This window comes from Mesocricetus auratus, unplaced genomic scaffold (genome assembly GCF_017639785.1).
Source record: "Mesocricetus auratus isolate SY011 unplaced genomic scaffold, BCM_Maur_2.0 Super-Scaffold_100024, whole genome shotgun sequence".
Taxonomy (NCBI): domain Eukaryota; kingdom Metazoa; phylum Chordata; class Mammalia; order Rodentia; family Cricetidae; genus Mesocricetus; species Mesocricetus auratus.
The window spans coordinates 10,494,571-10,510,630 of NW_024429205.1; the positions used below are offsets into that span (position 1 = coordinate 10,494,571).

The following is a 16,060-nucleotide window of genomic DNA, read 5'->3' on the forward strand; positions in this document are numbered from 1 at the left end:
AGAATACTTGCTGGGAATAAAAGTTACAATATTATCTTTCAGAAACAGCTACACAAAGGAGATCTCAGCACTTGGGATCCCATGCCTTTAATCCCAGGATCTGAGAGGAATGTAAGGAAGAAGCAAAGGGTCCCATGTGAGAATTAATCTCCAGCCACGTTGAGGAGAGCACAGCAGTCTAGGATTGCACTCTGAGGATTTGTGGAGACAGGATCACCCATTTTGGTCAGAGGTAGAGGTAAGAGCTAGTGGCCTGGCTGCTTTGCTTCTCTGATCTTCAGCTTGAAACCCCTGCACCCCCCCCACACACAAAATATCTTTCTTTTCTTGATTTTTTTCAAAAAAAGAAAAATCCACTGAGGCTTTTCCCAAAGTTTCTTTGTTATTCTGTCTCTGGAATGAAAAGGACGATCTTGTTTTGTTTCTTCACTCCCTAAAGCCATTCTGAAGCTCGAAAAATAAACAGCCTGTTTTCCAAAGCCCCAAGGTACAGTCTTTGGTGGATCTGGCTAGAAATTCATGGGGGAAAACATTGTCTTTAACTGTGAGATGGCCGCAGGTAGACAAGATAATGGAAGCAGCCTATGCAGCCTATGACAGAGCCTTTCATCTTGACAGGCCAGGACCCAGAGCCGAGCCCACTTGAGAAAGCTGGCTGCTGGCAAGGGCTCACGCGCTGGGTGCTGGCACTGGAATGGCAGCAGCTGTGTGTAATACTTAGAAGGCACGTCGGTGCACGTGGGCAGCACATCCACCTGCTCTACCACCTGATGCACCTGCACTGTTCAGGCAACGTCTCAGCGAGATACCATCACCCTCTCCTCCCAACAGACTCAGTTCAGAGCCTGGGCCCCTGTACCACTAACTTTTCACTCTGCCCTCTCCTGTCCTCCACTCTGTGCTCAGCATAGTCCTCCCCACTGTACAGAAGTTACTAGGGCTATGTGTAAGCTCATCTTCTCTGCAAAACTGAGAGATTCCTGGGCTTGGAAGTTACTTCTCATTCATCTATAATTCCGTATGACTTAGTAGAGCAGGACGCACAATAATCACGCAGAATAAACACTATTTCTTCAGAATAAGGGACCTGAATTGGGCATTGTTATTTTCTTATTTAAAGAGTCACTAGCAAAGGAGGTTTAGAAAACCATACAAGGGAAGGGCAGAGGAAACAGAGCATCCTGCTTGCAATACTTTCTCATATTTATCGACACAGCTATATCCTCTCAAGCCTGTGGCAAAATGGAGCTCATGAAGATAGACTGTCATAGCATCTGCATACTAAGCCTGGTTCTATGGCCCTTGGCAAGTGGTGAGCTTTTATATCAATTCCCGAAGGCAGCAACGGCATACATAGCCAGACTAACCATCCTAAGAATTAAATTCACAAAGATAAGTGGCAAGTGTTACAAGTCAATAGAATAGAATATACAAGTGCCCATGTAGCTTTATTGAAACTATATGAAACATGTGCATACTTGAATAATAATTGGAAAGAAAGGCATTTTATTATCATTACTCAGTGGGAAAATTACTAAACCCCTCTTTGATATTATTTTCAATGGAAATTCACTAGTCGAGGAGAGGCCAGACAGGACTGACATGGGTATCAGCTGGAACAAAGACTGCTGTAACCTCCAAGGGACTTGCACACCTGTTAAGTGGTTGTGTGGCTTATAACCGAATACTTGGTTTAGGGTTGGCTGAACTCTTTGGGAAGCATTAGGATGTGTAGCCTTGTCGGAGAAGGTGTGTCACTGGGGGTGGGCTTCAAGGATTCAGAGCCTCACACCAGGCCCAGCCTCACTCTCACTCTACTCCTGCCTGTGGATAAGATCAAAGCTACTGCTTTAGTACCAGGTCTGGCTGCCTGCTGCCATACTCCGTGCCATAATGGTCATGGAATCACCCTCTGAAACTGTAACTAACCATTCAGGTATGCCTAGCCTGCCTCTTGGGAGACCTGGCCAAGGAGTGTGTCATCCCTGTGAGCATGCTCAGTATGCAGGTAAGTACCCTGGTCTGCTGTATGGTCTTTCTCTACTTCTTCTCTCCTGTCTGTCTGTCTTTCTCTGTCTGTCTGTCTGTCTCGCTCTCTGCCTCACCCTGTACCCTGTACCTTTGTCTGTCTGTCTCTCCTCCCACCAGGCACTCCCTTTCTCTCTTCCCTCTCAACCCCCACCCCAATAAAGAAACCTTCCATGTGAATGCTGTCTGCATGGTGTGTCTGTCTCTCACCTTCTGTGGGGCGCCTTGGCTACAATCCGCCAAGGTCTCTCTCTCTTGCTGTATTAAAACAGTAACCAAGGGTCCCAAAGGCGGTCTTTTTTTTTTTCTAAGTTGATTTTGTAATGGCTTCTCTTTACAGTAAGAGAACAGCGACTAAGAAGGAAGTTGGTACCAGGGACTGGAGTGTTATTTTAATAGGCCTGACCATGCTGTTGCTTTGGAGCAATGTGGAAGACACTGGTAATTTGAACTAGAAAAGTGATTGGATGCATTAAGTAGGGCTTAATGGGCCAGCCCAGTAGGAACTCAGAGACATAAGTGCTGAGAACAATGTGACTATTGAGACCCAGATCAAGAAGAACTGTAATATTTTGTCAATGGAGGTGGCTGATTTTTGGTTTTGTCCTAAAAATCTACCAGAGGCTAAAACTGAAGAGTTTTTGAACTATACCATTGACAGAAGAGATTTCAAGACAAACTAGTATTAGATGTATCATGTGGTTATTAATGATCATTCTTATGCAGATCTACAATGAATGAGAGCAAACAGGGCAAAAGAAAAACAAAATGTACAGCTCAAGAAGGAAAAGGGAACCAGGCAATGTAATGTCAGAACCAAAGAGAAAAGAAGTTTAAAGAAAGGCCTAAAGTTAATTGGAATAAAAGGAGTGGTGCCCCCAGGTGCAACCTCATCCAGTCATGCTCCCAAATTGTAAAAGTGAAGTGTCTAAGGCACCTTCTCCTCAAGCAAGGGCAAGTTTATCTAACAAGGCAGACCACCAACAAATCAAAGTTTATGCAAATGTAGTTCAAGGAGGGGCCAGGCTCCATCCCAAGGGCAGCATCAGTCCTGCTTCAGGAGTAAATAGGATGGGGAATCAATCTTCCTCCACAGCTAAGGAAAGCCACTGAGGCCGGGTATGTGGCAAGGGAGTCCATTCATGGAAGCCCAGAGATGCCATTTTGAGAGGCTGTGAAGGTGAAGCCTGGATTTCGTTGGAAACTTCAAGATGTTGGAGATGTCAGAGCCATGGGATATCCGCCAGGGAGAGCTGCACACAGGGATTGAAACCAGCGAAAGAAAGAGAAATGTGTTGTAGTCAACAACACTGGAAGGAGGGAGAGATCTAAAGAGCCATCTAATCCCTCTGACATCAGATATGGAGGCTGGAGTTTGCCGTGCTGGGTTTTGGTAATGCTTTGGTTCACTAAAAATGAAACAAAAGGAGGAGAACAGTACTACTCCTAAAATAAGGAGAAGGTATTTATTGCAGATGTAAGGGAGAAATCAGGCTGAGGAATGAGTCCAGCTGAGCATGGCCAACAAACTTAACCAGACCATGAGAGGAAAGAGGGGAAGGGAGAGCAAGAGAAGAACCACTGACCAAGGAAGCCTAGGCCAAGAAGCCAAGAAGCAGGTGTAGCAAAAATGACTGAGTTATCCCGGGATCAGCTAGGGGGACTGGAGTGGAAGCCCAGCCCCTGGCAGGGAGAGATTTAGGATGGGGGCAGAATGAGAAGTGCTGGGAGAAGCCACAGGTACTGATGAGTGACACTAAGAGAGGTGAGAGGAGCCACAAGTACCGAGCGATGCTGGGAAGGTGGGAGGGACCACGGGTACCAAGTGATGCTGGGAGTGGTGAGAGGAGCCACAGGTACTAAGTGATGCTGGAAGAGACAGGATCCACTTTATTGTGTTAATAGGCACCTCAGTTACCTATTTGTCCTGGGTTTCTGAGACCTGAATTCTAGCATTTCCTCACTATGAGCACTTTCCTCCATTTTGAAATGGTAATTAATGTATATTCTTGTGCCACTGTATCTTGGAAGCATGGACTCTGCTTTTTGATTTTACAGGAGGTTACAGTCAACAGATTGTCTTGAGTCTCAGAAGAGACTTTGGACATTTAAATAGTGTTCAAACTGTGAAAAATAATGGATGCTTTTAAAGTTGGACTGAATGCATTTTGCATTATGATATGGTTCCAGGCCTATGGGGACCAGGGAATAATGTAGTTGTTTAAATAAGATTGGCCACCATAGGCTCATACATTTGAACTACTGGTCCTAGTTGGTGGAAGTGTTTCGGGAAGGACTAGGAGGTGTGGTCTTATTGGATGACCTATGTCATTGGGAAGGGTCTGAGGTTTCAAAACCTCATGCCGACCTGGTCTAGCTCACTCTCTCCCTCTAACGTGCAGATTAGATGGAAACTCTCAGCAACTGCTCCAGCACTACACCTATTCACCTGCCTGCTTGCTGCCATGCTCCTGGGCATGATGGTCAAGGACTAACCCTCTGAAACTATAAGCAATTCAATGTTTGCTTTTATAAGCTGGCATGGTCATAGTGTCTCTTCACAGCAATAATAAAGTAACTAAAACAGGAGAAAAGCCATTTAGAGCAGATGGACAAGCTGTCCTGATCTTACCCGTTGTCCACACTGGTGTGGACTGCCCCAACAACACCTTCCAGGACCTGGAGGGGGTCACGCGTCCCACAGAGTTCAGCACTATTGCCACTGTGATGAGAAAAAGAGTAATTGGGTCAGAAGAGGTCAATGGAGCCTCAAAAAGACAATTTCTATTGACACACTCTGGTGAACCAAGTTGGATTATGGTGTGGCATGTTCTGCTTACTGCTCTGTGCTCAGAGTGAAGTGCTAAGGATGGGAAAGCTGGCACCCTTAAGGAGCTCAAGGTTAATCCATGCACACATTTCTATAGGGAGAGTAATATAACCTACTTTGCCATTTAAAAGCAACTGATCATTAAAGCATTATAAACGTTAAATATAATAATGTTCTAAGCCTACCAGCTTGAAGCTCTTAAAAAACAGGATTTACACAGTAAACCCCTTTATCTTTACATGCAGGAGTTCATCACAAGGAATCATTGGTTTGATTCGAGCCCCCTGGTCTCTGCTGCACCATCAATGCTGGGCTCTCGCTGGTTCTCATCCAGTTGTTGCCCTGTGATGTGGAGATCCGACAGCCCTGGGTTGGAAGGACCAACACCCCTCCCACACCCCAAAACCTTATGCTCCAGCAGATCATAGATGGGCTTCCAAAATGACATTTTGTTTCTTCCTTTTTTAAAAAAAGTTTTTCATTTGTTTTATTTGAGGGGGAGGGGAATGGGTGGGATTGGGAGGCATGATGTGAAAGACACAAATAATAAATGAAAAGTTAAAGAAAACAAAAGGGTATTTACCCACTGTCTAGAACTCCTGCAAATTCCCAAAGTGCAAGAGAAGAAAAAGAAGTTGTATACATATTTCCAGAGTACTTTTGGATTTAAACCACCTGCTAGACTCACTTTGAGGTCTTTGTCATTTTATGCTTACACCTACTAAACTTAACTGAGGTACATGCAGGGGCCTAGTCCAACAGCATCCTAGTCCTAGACCCTGAGAGTGCAATGGTTGATCTCTCCATGTTCCTGAGCCTTCTATCACTCCAAGTTGTAAATGCACATTGGTCAGATGTCTTCAGTGCACTGTCATGACCAAACAGACGTGATCTAAACATAGTCTCTCGTAGTGGAAATGCCATAAAGGCACTCATTTTGCTAAAAGTGTCTTTTGTAAGCTTTGTCTAGTTAAGAAACTATAATTATAAACTAAAAGGTACAAAATAAGGCAAATAAATATGTTATCATTTGGAAATGAGTGGTTCTTATAAGCAACAGCAAAGAAATCACAACATACTAATAGAGCAAAGCTTTATTAATGTGGAATTTGTTATTTCTAAAATGAAGTGCTGCTGCATTTTGTCTTCTCTGCATAAAATTACTAGGTAGCTCAGAGCATTACTGTGAAGACTGGATGAGGCTGGGGTAATTAAACTGATAAAGGCTCATTTGATTTCAGTTTAGCTTCAGAAAACTGACATGCATTTAATCAAAAAGTTCCTCAAGAGCAATACGGAATTACAAAGGATGCTTAAAAGGAGAATAAATTAAATACAACTAAATCTCTTAGCCTAATTACATTATTCACAAAAAGTGCATGATGCCTCATTATTCCCTTAGCTTCACTTTCCTCTTTTCTAGCCCTCATGCTTGCTGTGCACTAATGTGTCTGTGTGGGGACAGGAGCTTACACCCCTCGTAGCAGATAACCCATGTCCTAAACAGTTAGCTGATGCCTAACTTCTTCCCTGAATTGGTTGTGACTTGAGTTCATCAAAAGAGCCTCTTGGGCACCATTTCTCACTGACTCCAAGAAGGGAATTAGAAAAGGCAGGTGCTGAGCAGCCCCACTGATGCCACAGGGCAATCAGGCTCTTGGTACCCACTTCACGTATCATTTGACCTTTCTCTTGCTTCTCTAAGGAGCCCAACATTGGCTTCATGGCACGTTTTGTGTGTGTGTGTGTGTGTGTGTGTGTGTGTGTGTGTCTGTGTGTCTGTGTCTGTGTCTGTCCATTCTCAGGACATTTTAGGTCTTAAGAGTTTGAAAATTCTAGAAGTAATCTGTCAAGTTTGTAACATTTGAAAATAATGATATGCTTCCACATGCCTGATGACAGTTTAGCTTCATAATGATTATGGGGTGGGCATTACTATTGAGGAAATATTACCTTAGGTCTTCTGTAATTGTTACTTTATAGCTTACCTCAATGCAGAAATTATTTTTGTGATTGCACTATGCACTACATCCTTAGGTGAGATATTGACAGGACCGATGGCCACTTCCAGCAGCTGTTGAATCATCCTTAGAGGCTGGCCATCTAAACACATGGCCACGGCTTGGTCATGAAGTTTCTCTTCTTCTGAGCGGGACAGATCATAGAGATAACTGTATTTCTGTAGTATTTCCTGGAAAGAAAAAGCAATCAACACTGAAATTTTAATAAGAAGCTAAATGTGTCTACTTACACAAAGTATATTTAGAAGGTCCACAAACAAAAAAATTCCTATCATCAATAGCATACCAAGAAACAAAAGTCTTGTGAACAGAAGAGGGTACTGTGAATGCTACTAGCGATTGCAGAGGGTCCAGCCTTCTACAGGTCAGAGAGACTGGGAATAAAATGCTGAGTCAGTGAGAAAAAATACACAGACTTCTTTTCCGAGGGATAAAAGTTTCTCTTCTATTTTATTATTCTTTTTGTTGCTTGTTCTACTCTGTTCATTTCCTCTTCTGTTCTTCTACCCTGGTGTTTCCTTTCTGTCTCTTTCCTGATGACTTCCTTGCAACTACTTCTTGATGTCTTCCTTCTCCTCTACTTCCTGATGACTTCTAACGACTTCCTGGTGTCTTCCTTCTCTCTTCATAAATTTTTTTCCCTGACAGCTTATATACCCCAGCAGACTCTTTGAAGCAATACAAAAATTACAATGTAGTTACATCCTATTTTTTAAGTGAATGATTACAATAAATACACATAAAAAAACAGCATGTTTTCCATCTCCCTTACATGATTAGACCTTTTACATATTAGAGGTGGAAACAAATTATCCCCAAGAACACACACACATTTAACATTTATCTTTGAGACTTATCATAGATCAGACTTTCAGCCATAACCATTTGCATAGGCAGTGGTTTTTATAATTGCCAGAAACACAGCTTACTAGTTTCCCTTTTCATATTTTAGAACCCAGTAATCTTAACTAACCATCCAATTCTTTGTTTTCTACTTACTTGGAAGCAACTGTTTAAATCTTTGTTTTAGCTATGATGCAAAAGGAAACCTGTGAACACATTTCCAAATATCAGAGAGAACTTGAACTATCTCCTGGGACATAATTGTTTTCCTAATCATTAACCTAAATCCCAATCTATACATACGGCTCCCCAGGAGAAACTCGTAAGTCCCAGTTGTGTGACACTTCCTAGTTCCTGTTTTCTATCCTCTGCAGCCCTTGCTTTATAGAGGGGTGTGTGTGTGTGTGTGTGTGGCAACACTTTAAACAGTACAGCTAAAGAGGAAACCATCTTCATAATAATCCATAGGTAAAAATGCCCAGCAGAGCAGGAAATTTCCATGAGATAATCACACTACCTTAAAGGCACTGGGGATGTTGCTACAGGAATTCACGTCATGCCACATAACAGAAAAAAAATGGCAGTGGCAAACACGCAAAGGCACAGCAGCAGCAAGAGACACTCTGGAGCGGAAGCTCTGAGAGTCTTACCTAATGAGATTCAACCATCAGTGCCTGATACTCTGGTGGACTGGACTCCTGAATTCAAGTGCCACCTGCTATTCCTCTGACATGGTCATCAGCAAGGGATAACATGAAAATCAGGTCATTACCAGGGTTAGATACTCTAGATAGTATGGACTGTTTATAATTGAACTTTAAAGCTTAATCATCATTATAATGTTTTGAGCAATAACTATATAATCCCAGGTGTTACATATATGGAGTTTAATTATTTCCAACAATAATCCTACAATTACTTTTACGTAGTCTCATCTCATCAAACAGAAACTGAAGATCCAGACACTAAATGGCATACCTAAAGTCACATTGCCACCATGTAAAAGAGCTGAGACTAGGACCAAAAATCACTCTTCACCCATGTTATATTGCTTCTTTCAAACATACCTGTAAAAACCAAAATTACAAGAGGAAGTCAGCCATAGCTGTGGTTCCCAGCACACAGCACATGGCTGCCCATATGGCACATGGCAGCACATATAGTACATGGCTGTACATACCATACAGGGCTTCTGAACCACAGCACCGCTTTCCAGCTTCTGTGTAGTTTCCCTGGTAACCCTGAACTTTTTTTTTAAAACCACCACACTAAACCTGAACATGACCAAAGTTTTAATGATATTAAAGAATTACTAACAGTTTTTTATTGTTACATATTATAGTGACTACATTTAAATGGAATCTTTTTAAGGAAGATATAAGAGCCCTTATGGACAAAACCTACAGGCACAAGGTGAATGCAGGGTATGCATGACAGAAGACTGGGCATCCTTGGGACATAACTTTAGAAGTCCCTCCTCACCTAGGTAACCACCCAGTGTTCCCTAAATTCCTGCTTCCCCCGAAATACCTTTCCCTCTTTCTAGATAACATCCATGGCCCAAATTCTTTTAGAAAGAGAAATGAAGCCACCAGAGAATCAAATGATAAAGATTATAAAGGCAAGAACACAGCTTTTCATATCTAAAATCCCATCAGCACCACTGTTCCAGTTGTATCTTCCCATCCCACAGAGGACTCCATTTAAGGACACAAGGTGGTGGGACCTTTCAAAAGACAGGACCCAGTGAGAGGTCGGCAGGACACTGAAGAGCATAGTAGGATTCCAGTCTTTTCTTTGTCTCACTTCTTAATAATGATGTGAGTGGTTTTGCTCCATCACATGCTACCTCAAGCCTTTCAGCAAAGAGGCCCAGTTCCCACAGACTGAAACTTTTAAAACTACAGCAGAAATAAGGTTGATAAGGTTTCTCTACATACAAAATGATTACTTCACATATCTCTTACAGGAGCCAGGAGCTAACAGAGTTCCTAAAGTAGCTTTGAGGTGAACAGAGCAAACATGGCACCACAAGTCATCCCCAAGCGTCAAGTTCATACCTGCTCACTGTTCTTCAGACTGAGGATGAAGCTGTGGCCGAGGGTTTCCAGATGAGCAAGTGAGGTCTCCAGGTGAGCCAGGGCATCTGCGTAGGTGACTTGAAAATCGTGACCTTCCTGGGGGTCATCTTCTGAATTTCTTTTCCTTGGTTTCTCTATGAAATGCTTGACTGTCTTAATGGCCTTTCTGGTCATCTCTTCACGTGTTTCTACAGACAGCTTTAAAAAGGCAATAAACAAAGTCAGGTAAAAACCTAGTATTATTTTTGGCACATTCAATAGGTATTAGATGGGTAGAATTAAAGTGAAATTTTCATAAGTTAATCAGTTAGCACTTCCATTGCTTTTGTTTTGTTTTCCTTCTGTGAAGGAAACAAAAACAGTGAAATATCATTTATTCTACTCAGCTATTAAAGTAGACTTTAAATATTGATAATAGTCAAAGAGGGTCAAAGAATGGAAAGGATGAAATTAGACATCACTGACTCTTACACAAAGTGCAAAGACAGGAACTCATTTACAGTCAGAAATTCCAGTTCTGAGCTTGTATTTACTGCCAAGTAAAAAAATCAAGATCCATGGGATACTGGCATACATCAGTAATCCCAGCTCTTTCAAGGTGGAGGCAGAAGGATTTTAAGTTTGAAGCCATCATGAGCTAAGTAGTGAGATCTTGTCTCAAAAGAAAACTCCTAGAACAATTGAGATGGGGTAAAGGATGGAGGAAGAGACACAGACACAGAGGAATGAAAATTTTAACTAGAATAAGACTATAAAAAGGAAAATTCAAAAGCAATCTAGTTCACAAGATTAACAGTAACTATCTTAGGATGAATTAGTTGTTAGCATATTATGCAGTTATTAAAATTAGAACTATAAAATCAGTAGAGCAATTTTACAAAGTGCTTCCAAAAACATTAAATTTTAGAAATCAGGACATAAGGTCATCTGTACCATATTTACATTAAAATTTAAATTATACTATATACAAAATTAATTTTTGCATATATTATACATTTTCTGTGCACATAAACATGTATATAAAGTATCTGCAGAAAAATATGTCTGGCCATTTAGGTATATGGTACAAACACATATCATATAGAATTCTATATACATATATATTAATAGTATATAAAATGTTAGTGACAAAATGTTCTGGTTCTGAGTAGTTTTTTCCTCTCTGCTTTCCTGGGTTTTGTAATATTGTTGTGTTCATTCACACACTCCCTGACATGTGGCAGTTTCTGCATTGGGCATGCAGGACTTATAGTTTCCTAAAACTATTAAGCACATTGAGCTCATTTACCTGCATATGTAACTTGAGAATCACAAAGCCCATCCTCACCTTCTGTGAAGGAGGAGCTCCTCTAGGCAACCCAATGTGCCCATTGACCTCTCACGCCCATTTCTGCTATATCCTCAAAAGGACTTAGTGGTTTTTTTTTGTTTGTTTGTTTTTGTTTTTTAACAAAACACATAAATGGCCTTTGATAACATCTTAGATTTCCCAGCTATTTCTTAAAATTAGTCACTGATACATTTTTTGAAAGACGGAAGTAAGCTGAAATGCAAGTATAGCTACACTAGAAAGCAAATGTTCCTCAACCCAAACTTCAGGTTACCTCAGAGAATTAGTTTAAATGTTGACAGCTGACATTTTCCTAATTCTACGTAAATGCTCATTAAAGTCACCTTGGTGGTGACTGTTTCCATGGACTTGTACTCAAGACCTGTTCTGTAATGCAGCCTCAAAGTGTATTGTGTGGTATCACTTCTGTCTGGGTTCTGCTACTAAGCAGATGGCATAAGATCCGAAGCCTCTAACTCAATGGTTCTCAATCTGTGGGTCACAACCCAAGGCTACCTTTATCTCCAAAAATACTTACATTACAATTCATGATAGTAACAACATTACAATTATGAAGTAGCAATGAAATGTTATGGTTGGGGTCACCACAACATGAGGAAGTGTATTAAAGGGTCGCAGCATTAGAAAAGCTGAGAACGACTGGGGAAGGATTAATTGTAGCAAAAAGTCTTCCTCTCGTGGTTTAGAAATACAAGACACTACAAATATACTTATGCTTGCTCAACAGACCTTTCCCTCCTCCACCCTGTACATGTGAAAGTTAAGAGGAAAGAAATCTGAATCCAATGCAGAAGCAGAGGCTATTCAAGAGGCAGAGGCATGAGGATTGAAAACTTAATGACCTGGCCTCCACAGTAAGACTCTGTCTCAAGAAAAAAATACTAAACCCTGGAATCCACACCATGTGGTACCCAGAGAGTTTGTCTTGACACATATCACACATCTTCTTTCCAGCCATCTTCTGCATCCTCCGTCTGCCAGACTGTTACAGAGTGCACAACTGACTGAGTATTGCAACAAAATCAAAGCTGAATAACAGTGTTATGAATCTTTTCTTTTGACTCATTATACTTTTTTGCCCTAAAAGGTAAATTTTGACAATTATTTGAATATGCTGACTTGGCCACTATTCTTCCTTTTCTAGTGTGTGGTATAGAGAAGTCTTGAGAGTAAACTAGCTGGAGAATAGGAAAAAGACAGGAAGTACTTGTGTGTGGGGGAAGCAAAGTGTTGGGAGAAACAGCAGTCACTGAGTGCATAGGTCCAGGAGGATCATTGCTAACCAAGACTTAACCTGGCAGTGACAAACGCTGGGGTGATGGTATAGGAAACTGGAAGGGAGGTAAATTCAGGTGATTTATATCTAATATTTACTACTTAGTCCCAGTTGCCTGACAACTTGACAAAGACTTTCAAGCTTTAGTTTCTTCCCCAAGAAAATGTGAACACTATATCTATGACATACAGTAATTAAGTAAGGCAGTCTATAAAAACAATCACTAAAGTTCAGTGACTACAGAAAGAGTTCAATAAAGAGCCTGGGTTTTAATCTGAGCAACTAACACAGGTCATCCTCCCTCCCCACTGTCTTCTCATGTTCCCAGTGAATTTCTCATGTAATGTTTTTAAAAGGATCTCATCAAAAAGCATAACATAAAACTCAAGCTAGCTCCAAGCTGACTCATATCCTAGACTCCGGCCACACACAGTCCGTAATTCCTGGTTGTCACTGTCACCTCAGTGGGGTATTTGCTTGTCCTTTTACGGCAAGAGAAATCTCTACTCATACTTCAACAGCAAACATGGGGTCAACCTGATCCAGCTGGTTCAGTCTACTGAAAAGTTCTCTGCTCCGGCAATGAGCATGACTCAGTTGCTTATGTGTGCAGTAACTTGGCTTCCCAGCACCACCCAGCCTTACCCCTCTGTACTACACACTGTCATATAATGTGTGCTGGTCACCCTGACTGTCTTCAACAGTTAAACTCTGATCCTCACACTATACCACTATCACAAAAGGCATTTTCTTTTTTCTACCTTAACAGATTGTTCAAAAGAACTATTTGAAAATAGCTAAATAGCTCTGTACTTAATGTGAATAAATAACCCTAAATTAATATTTTTGAGATAGCTAGACAGAAACTTCATTTAGTGGCTGATCGAAGAAGAGGCAGACTCCCTCGGTTAAGTACTGAGCTGAACTCAAGAAAGCCAGTAACAGAGAGGGAGGACTGATGACCAAAGGGATTAAGACTGGGAAGGTTTAACCCCCAGAAACAGCTGACCTGACAAAGGTTAACTCTTGAATCCCAGGCATCAGCCTGGGAATCCAGCATGGGACTGATCAAGACCCCCTGAATCTGGGTGTCAGTGAGGAGGCCTAGGGAATCTATAGAGCCTTGGGCAGCAGATCAGTACCCATCCTGAGTATACACATGGACTTTGGACTCCCATCCAACAATGGGAGGTGCACTCCCACCCTGAACTCTTGGGGAAGGGTCTAGGCCCTGCCCTATATGAAATGACAGACTATGGACACCCCCATGGAGGGCCTCACCCTCCCTGGGGAAATGAGGGGATAACGGGGGGGGGGGTTGGGGGGAGGGTACGGGAGGAGGGGAGGGAAAGGGAGAGGGACCTGGAACTGACTTGTGAAGCAACCTTGTTTCTTATCTAAATTTAAACTGAAAAATAAATTAAAAAAAAAAGAAACAGTTCTATGCGAAAGGATGAAAGGGCTTTTATCCCAACGTGCATTTGACTTAACTCATGCTTTTCACCATTTTTCTTTACAAGTTCACCATGGGAGACCCCAGAGCCTGGAAGCTCATCACTAAACCTTTATTTAGACATTTATTTTCTTTACATTTAACTATGATTAAGGTGACAGGAATAAAGGGGAAAAATGAAAATTACCAGAGTAAGAAATAGCAACTTTTTTTGTATACCTGATGGTCACACAATATCTTCATTATTAAACTTACTTTTGAGGTTCATTAACATGTCATCTATACACACTTTAATATGATAACACAGATACTATTTTTTACTATTGCTGTACTAGTAACTGCCACTAAAATAATGACAGGTAGCTAGCTGGCTAGGAGAGGTGAGATGGCTCAAGTGAGTGAAGGTGCTTGTTGCTAAGCCAACATTCAATCCCTGGAACTCACATGGTGGAAGGGAAGGTAGCCCTCTGACCTCTACATACACACAACAGTAATTGCAAAAAGTTTTTAAAGGTAAATGGCTGAAATTTTTCTTTAGTAAACAGGTACTGGTCTATTTTTTAGGTTCCATAGAAAAATGAGATAAAAGCATGAACTAGGCTCATTAAAAAAAGTATGTATACCAGAATATAAGGCGGAGAAAAGGTCAAGGTGTCATGACATCAGCACATTTTCCTGGATCTACCTTCAGAATACACCTGACTCTAAGGACTGTCACTTCACTGTTGAGACTCCATGGCTTCTCCTGGGGAGTGTTGCCACAGGGGGATAACCTGTCTCCTAATGTGACAGATGGCATACTCAGCAGACATCAGCATCCCTTCTACCAAACCGTACTTGTTGGCTTCCTTGAAGTTGGGACCAGTCATATTGCAGCCAATGAAATCTGACCAGAGGTGACATGTGCCATTTTGAAGAAAGGTAAAACAAGTATCCATGGATCATGGGTTTTTATTCTTTGCTACCTCAGTCATAGCAGGTAAGGAGAATGTGGAGCTCACATGGTACTGACACGAAATAGTAAGGCCCCACCAGCACAGACCCTACGTGATTTGTGGTACAGTCTCTTATTCCACTTAGAAAAGGAAGGACCGATAGCCTTTTACACTGTTAAGCCACTATGAACCTCAACCATTTCTGACAAACAACAGGTATTAAGAGTATTGCCATGGATAGTTTTGGTCATCATATCAGCCATTGCAAAACTGTATCTATATATCAGATCATATACCACATATCCATATAGTATATTCTATACCATGTATCCATATATCACATACCACTTATCCATATACTGTTGATACATATAGTATGTCATATACCATGTGCCCATATATCCAAATAGTGTATAGTATACATCATATATTCATATAGAATATGATACACCACATATCCATATAGTACAGCATATACCATTTATTTGTATAGCATATCATACACCATATATTTATATAGTATAGCACAGACTATTTACCCATATAGTATATCACATACTAATGAATGTGAAGGTCTAGAGAGGCTGGAATATCAACATTAGCAGTCTGTGCTGGATGTTATAGGATTCTATGGTCAAATACTATAAATTAGAAATTAGTTTATCAAACTATTATCCAGATTGTATGTAGGAACCAACTAGAGTAGAAAAATATCACAGAAACTCAGGGCTTTATATGGTCAAACAATTGTTAGTTACACACCAGCAGTAGAACACAAGACTGAGAAATCCATAGACAGCAAATGGCAGATAAACCCCTCAGAAAATTAAAATGCTTCAGGGAGAGATAAACCAAGAGTGTGACACTTGTAAATTCTTTCAATTGGATAAAATGACAAAGGGCAGAGATGCAATTAAAGATGATATGGACCTCCACAGAAAGAAACCTGATAGCTTTAATGCAGCTCTCTTTAAATTGAGAGAGATTATGGATGGGGGTTCTACATCAAAGACCTATGGTATAGGAAAAAATGTCTCAAAACAAATAAGCAAACAAATGGCTCCAAAGATGCAGCTTGTGCACACGTTGCTTATAGGTATCATGTCTACATGAATTCAGCTAAGTTTCTGAGATAGTGATACCGGCCACAGTCACACTTCGTTCCTGGTGCAGATCAGACTGGACGGGAAATATGACCCCCTTGGAAACATCATTCTTTCTGTGACCTCCTTCCTTGTCCTT

The 16,060-nt window shown here is 41.1% G+C and overlaps 1 protein-coding gene across 6 annotated transcripts in view; it reads right to left on the reverse strand.

The window, feature by feature from the left end:
• The window catches only part of Nbas (NBAS subunit of NRZ tethering complex), a 275,296-nt gene that overhangs the window by 43,942 nt on the left and 215,294 nt on the right, over positions 1–16,060 (reverse strand). For all 6 annotated transcript variants that reach the window (XM_005079052.4, XM_013119856.3, XM_013119857.3 and 3 more), the window contains exons 45-47: positions 9,783–10,001; positions 6,847–7,049; positions 4,661–4,750 (exon numbers count right to left, since the gene is read on the reverse strand). In XM_005079052.4, the coding sequence (XP_005079109.1) occupies positions 4,661–4,750; positions 6,847–7,049; positions 9,783–10,001 (512 nt within the window). The remainder of the gene's footprint in view (positions 1–4,660; positions 4,751–6,846; positions 7,050–9,782; positions 10,002–16,060) is intronic.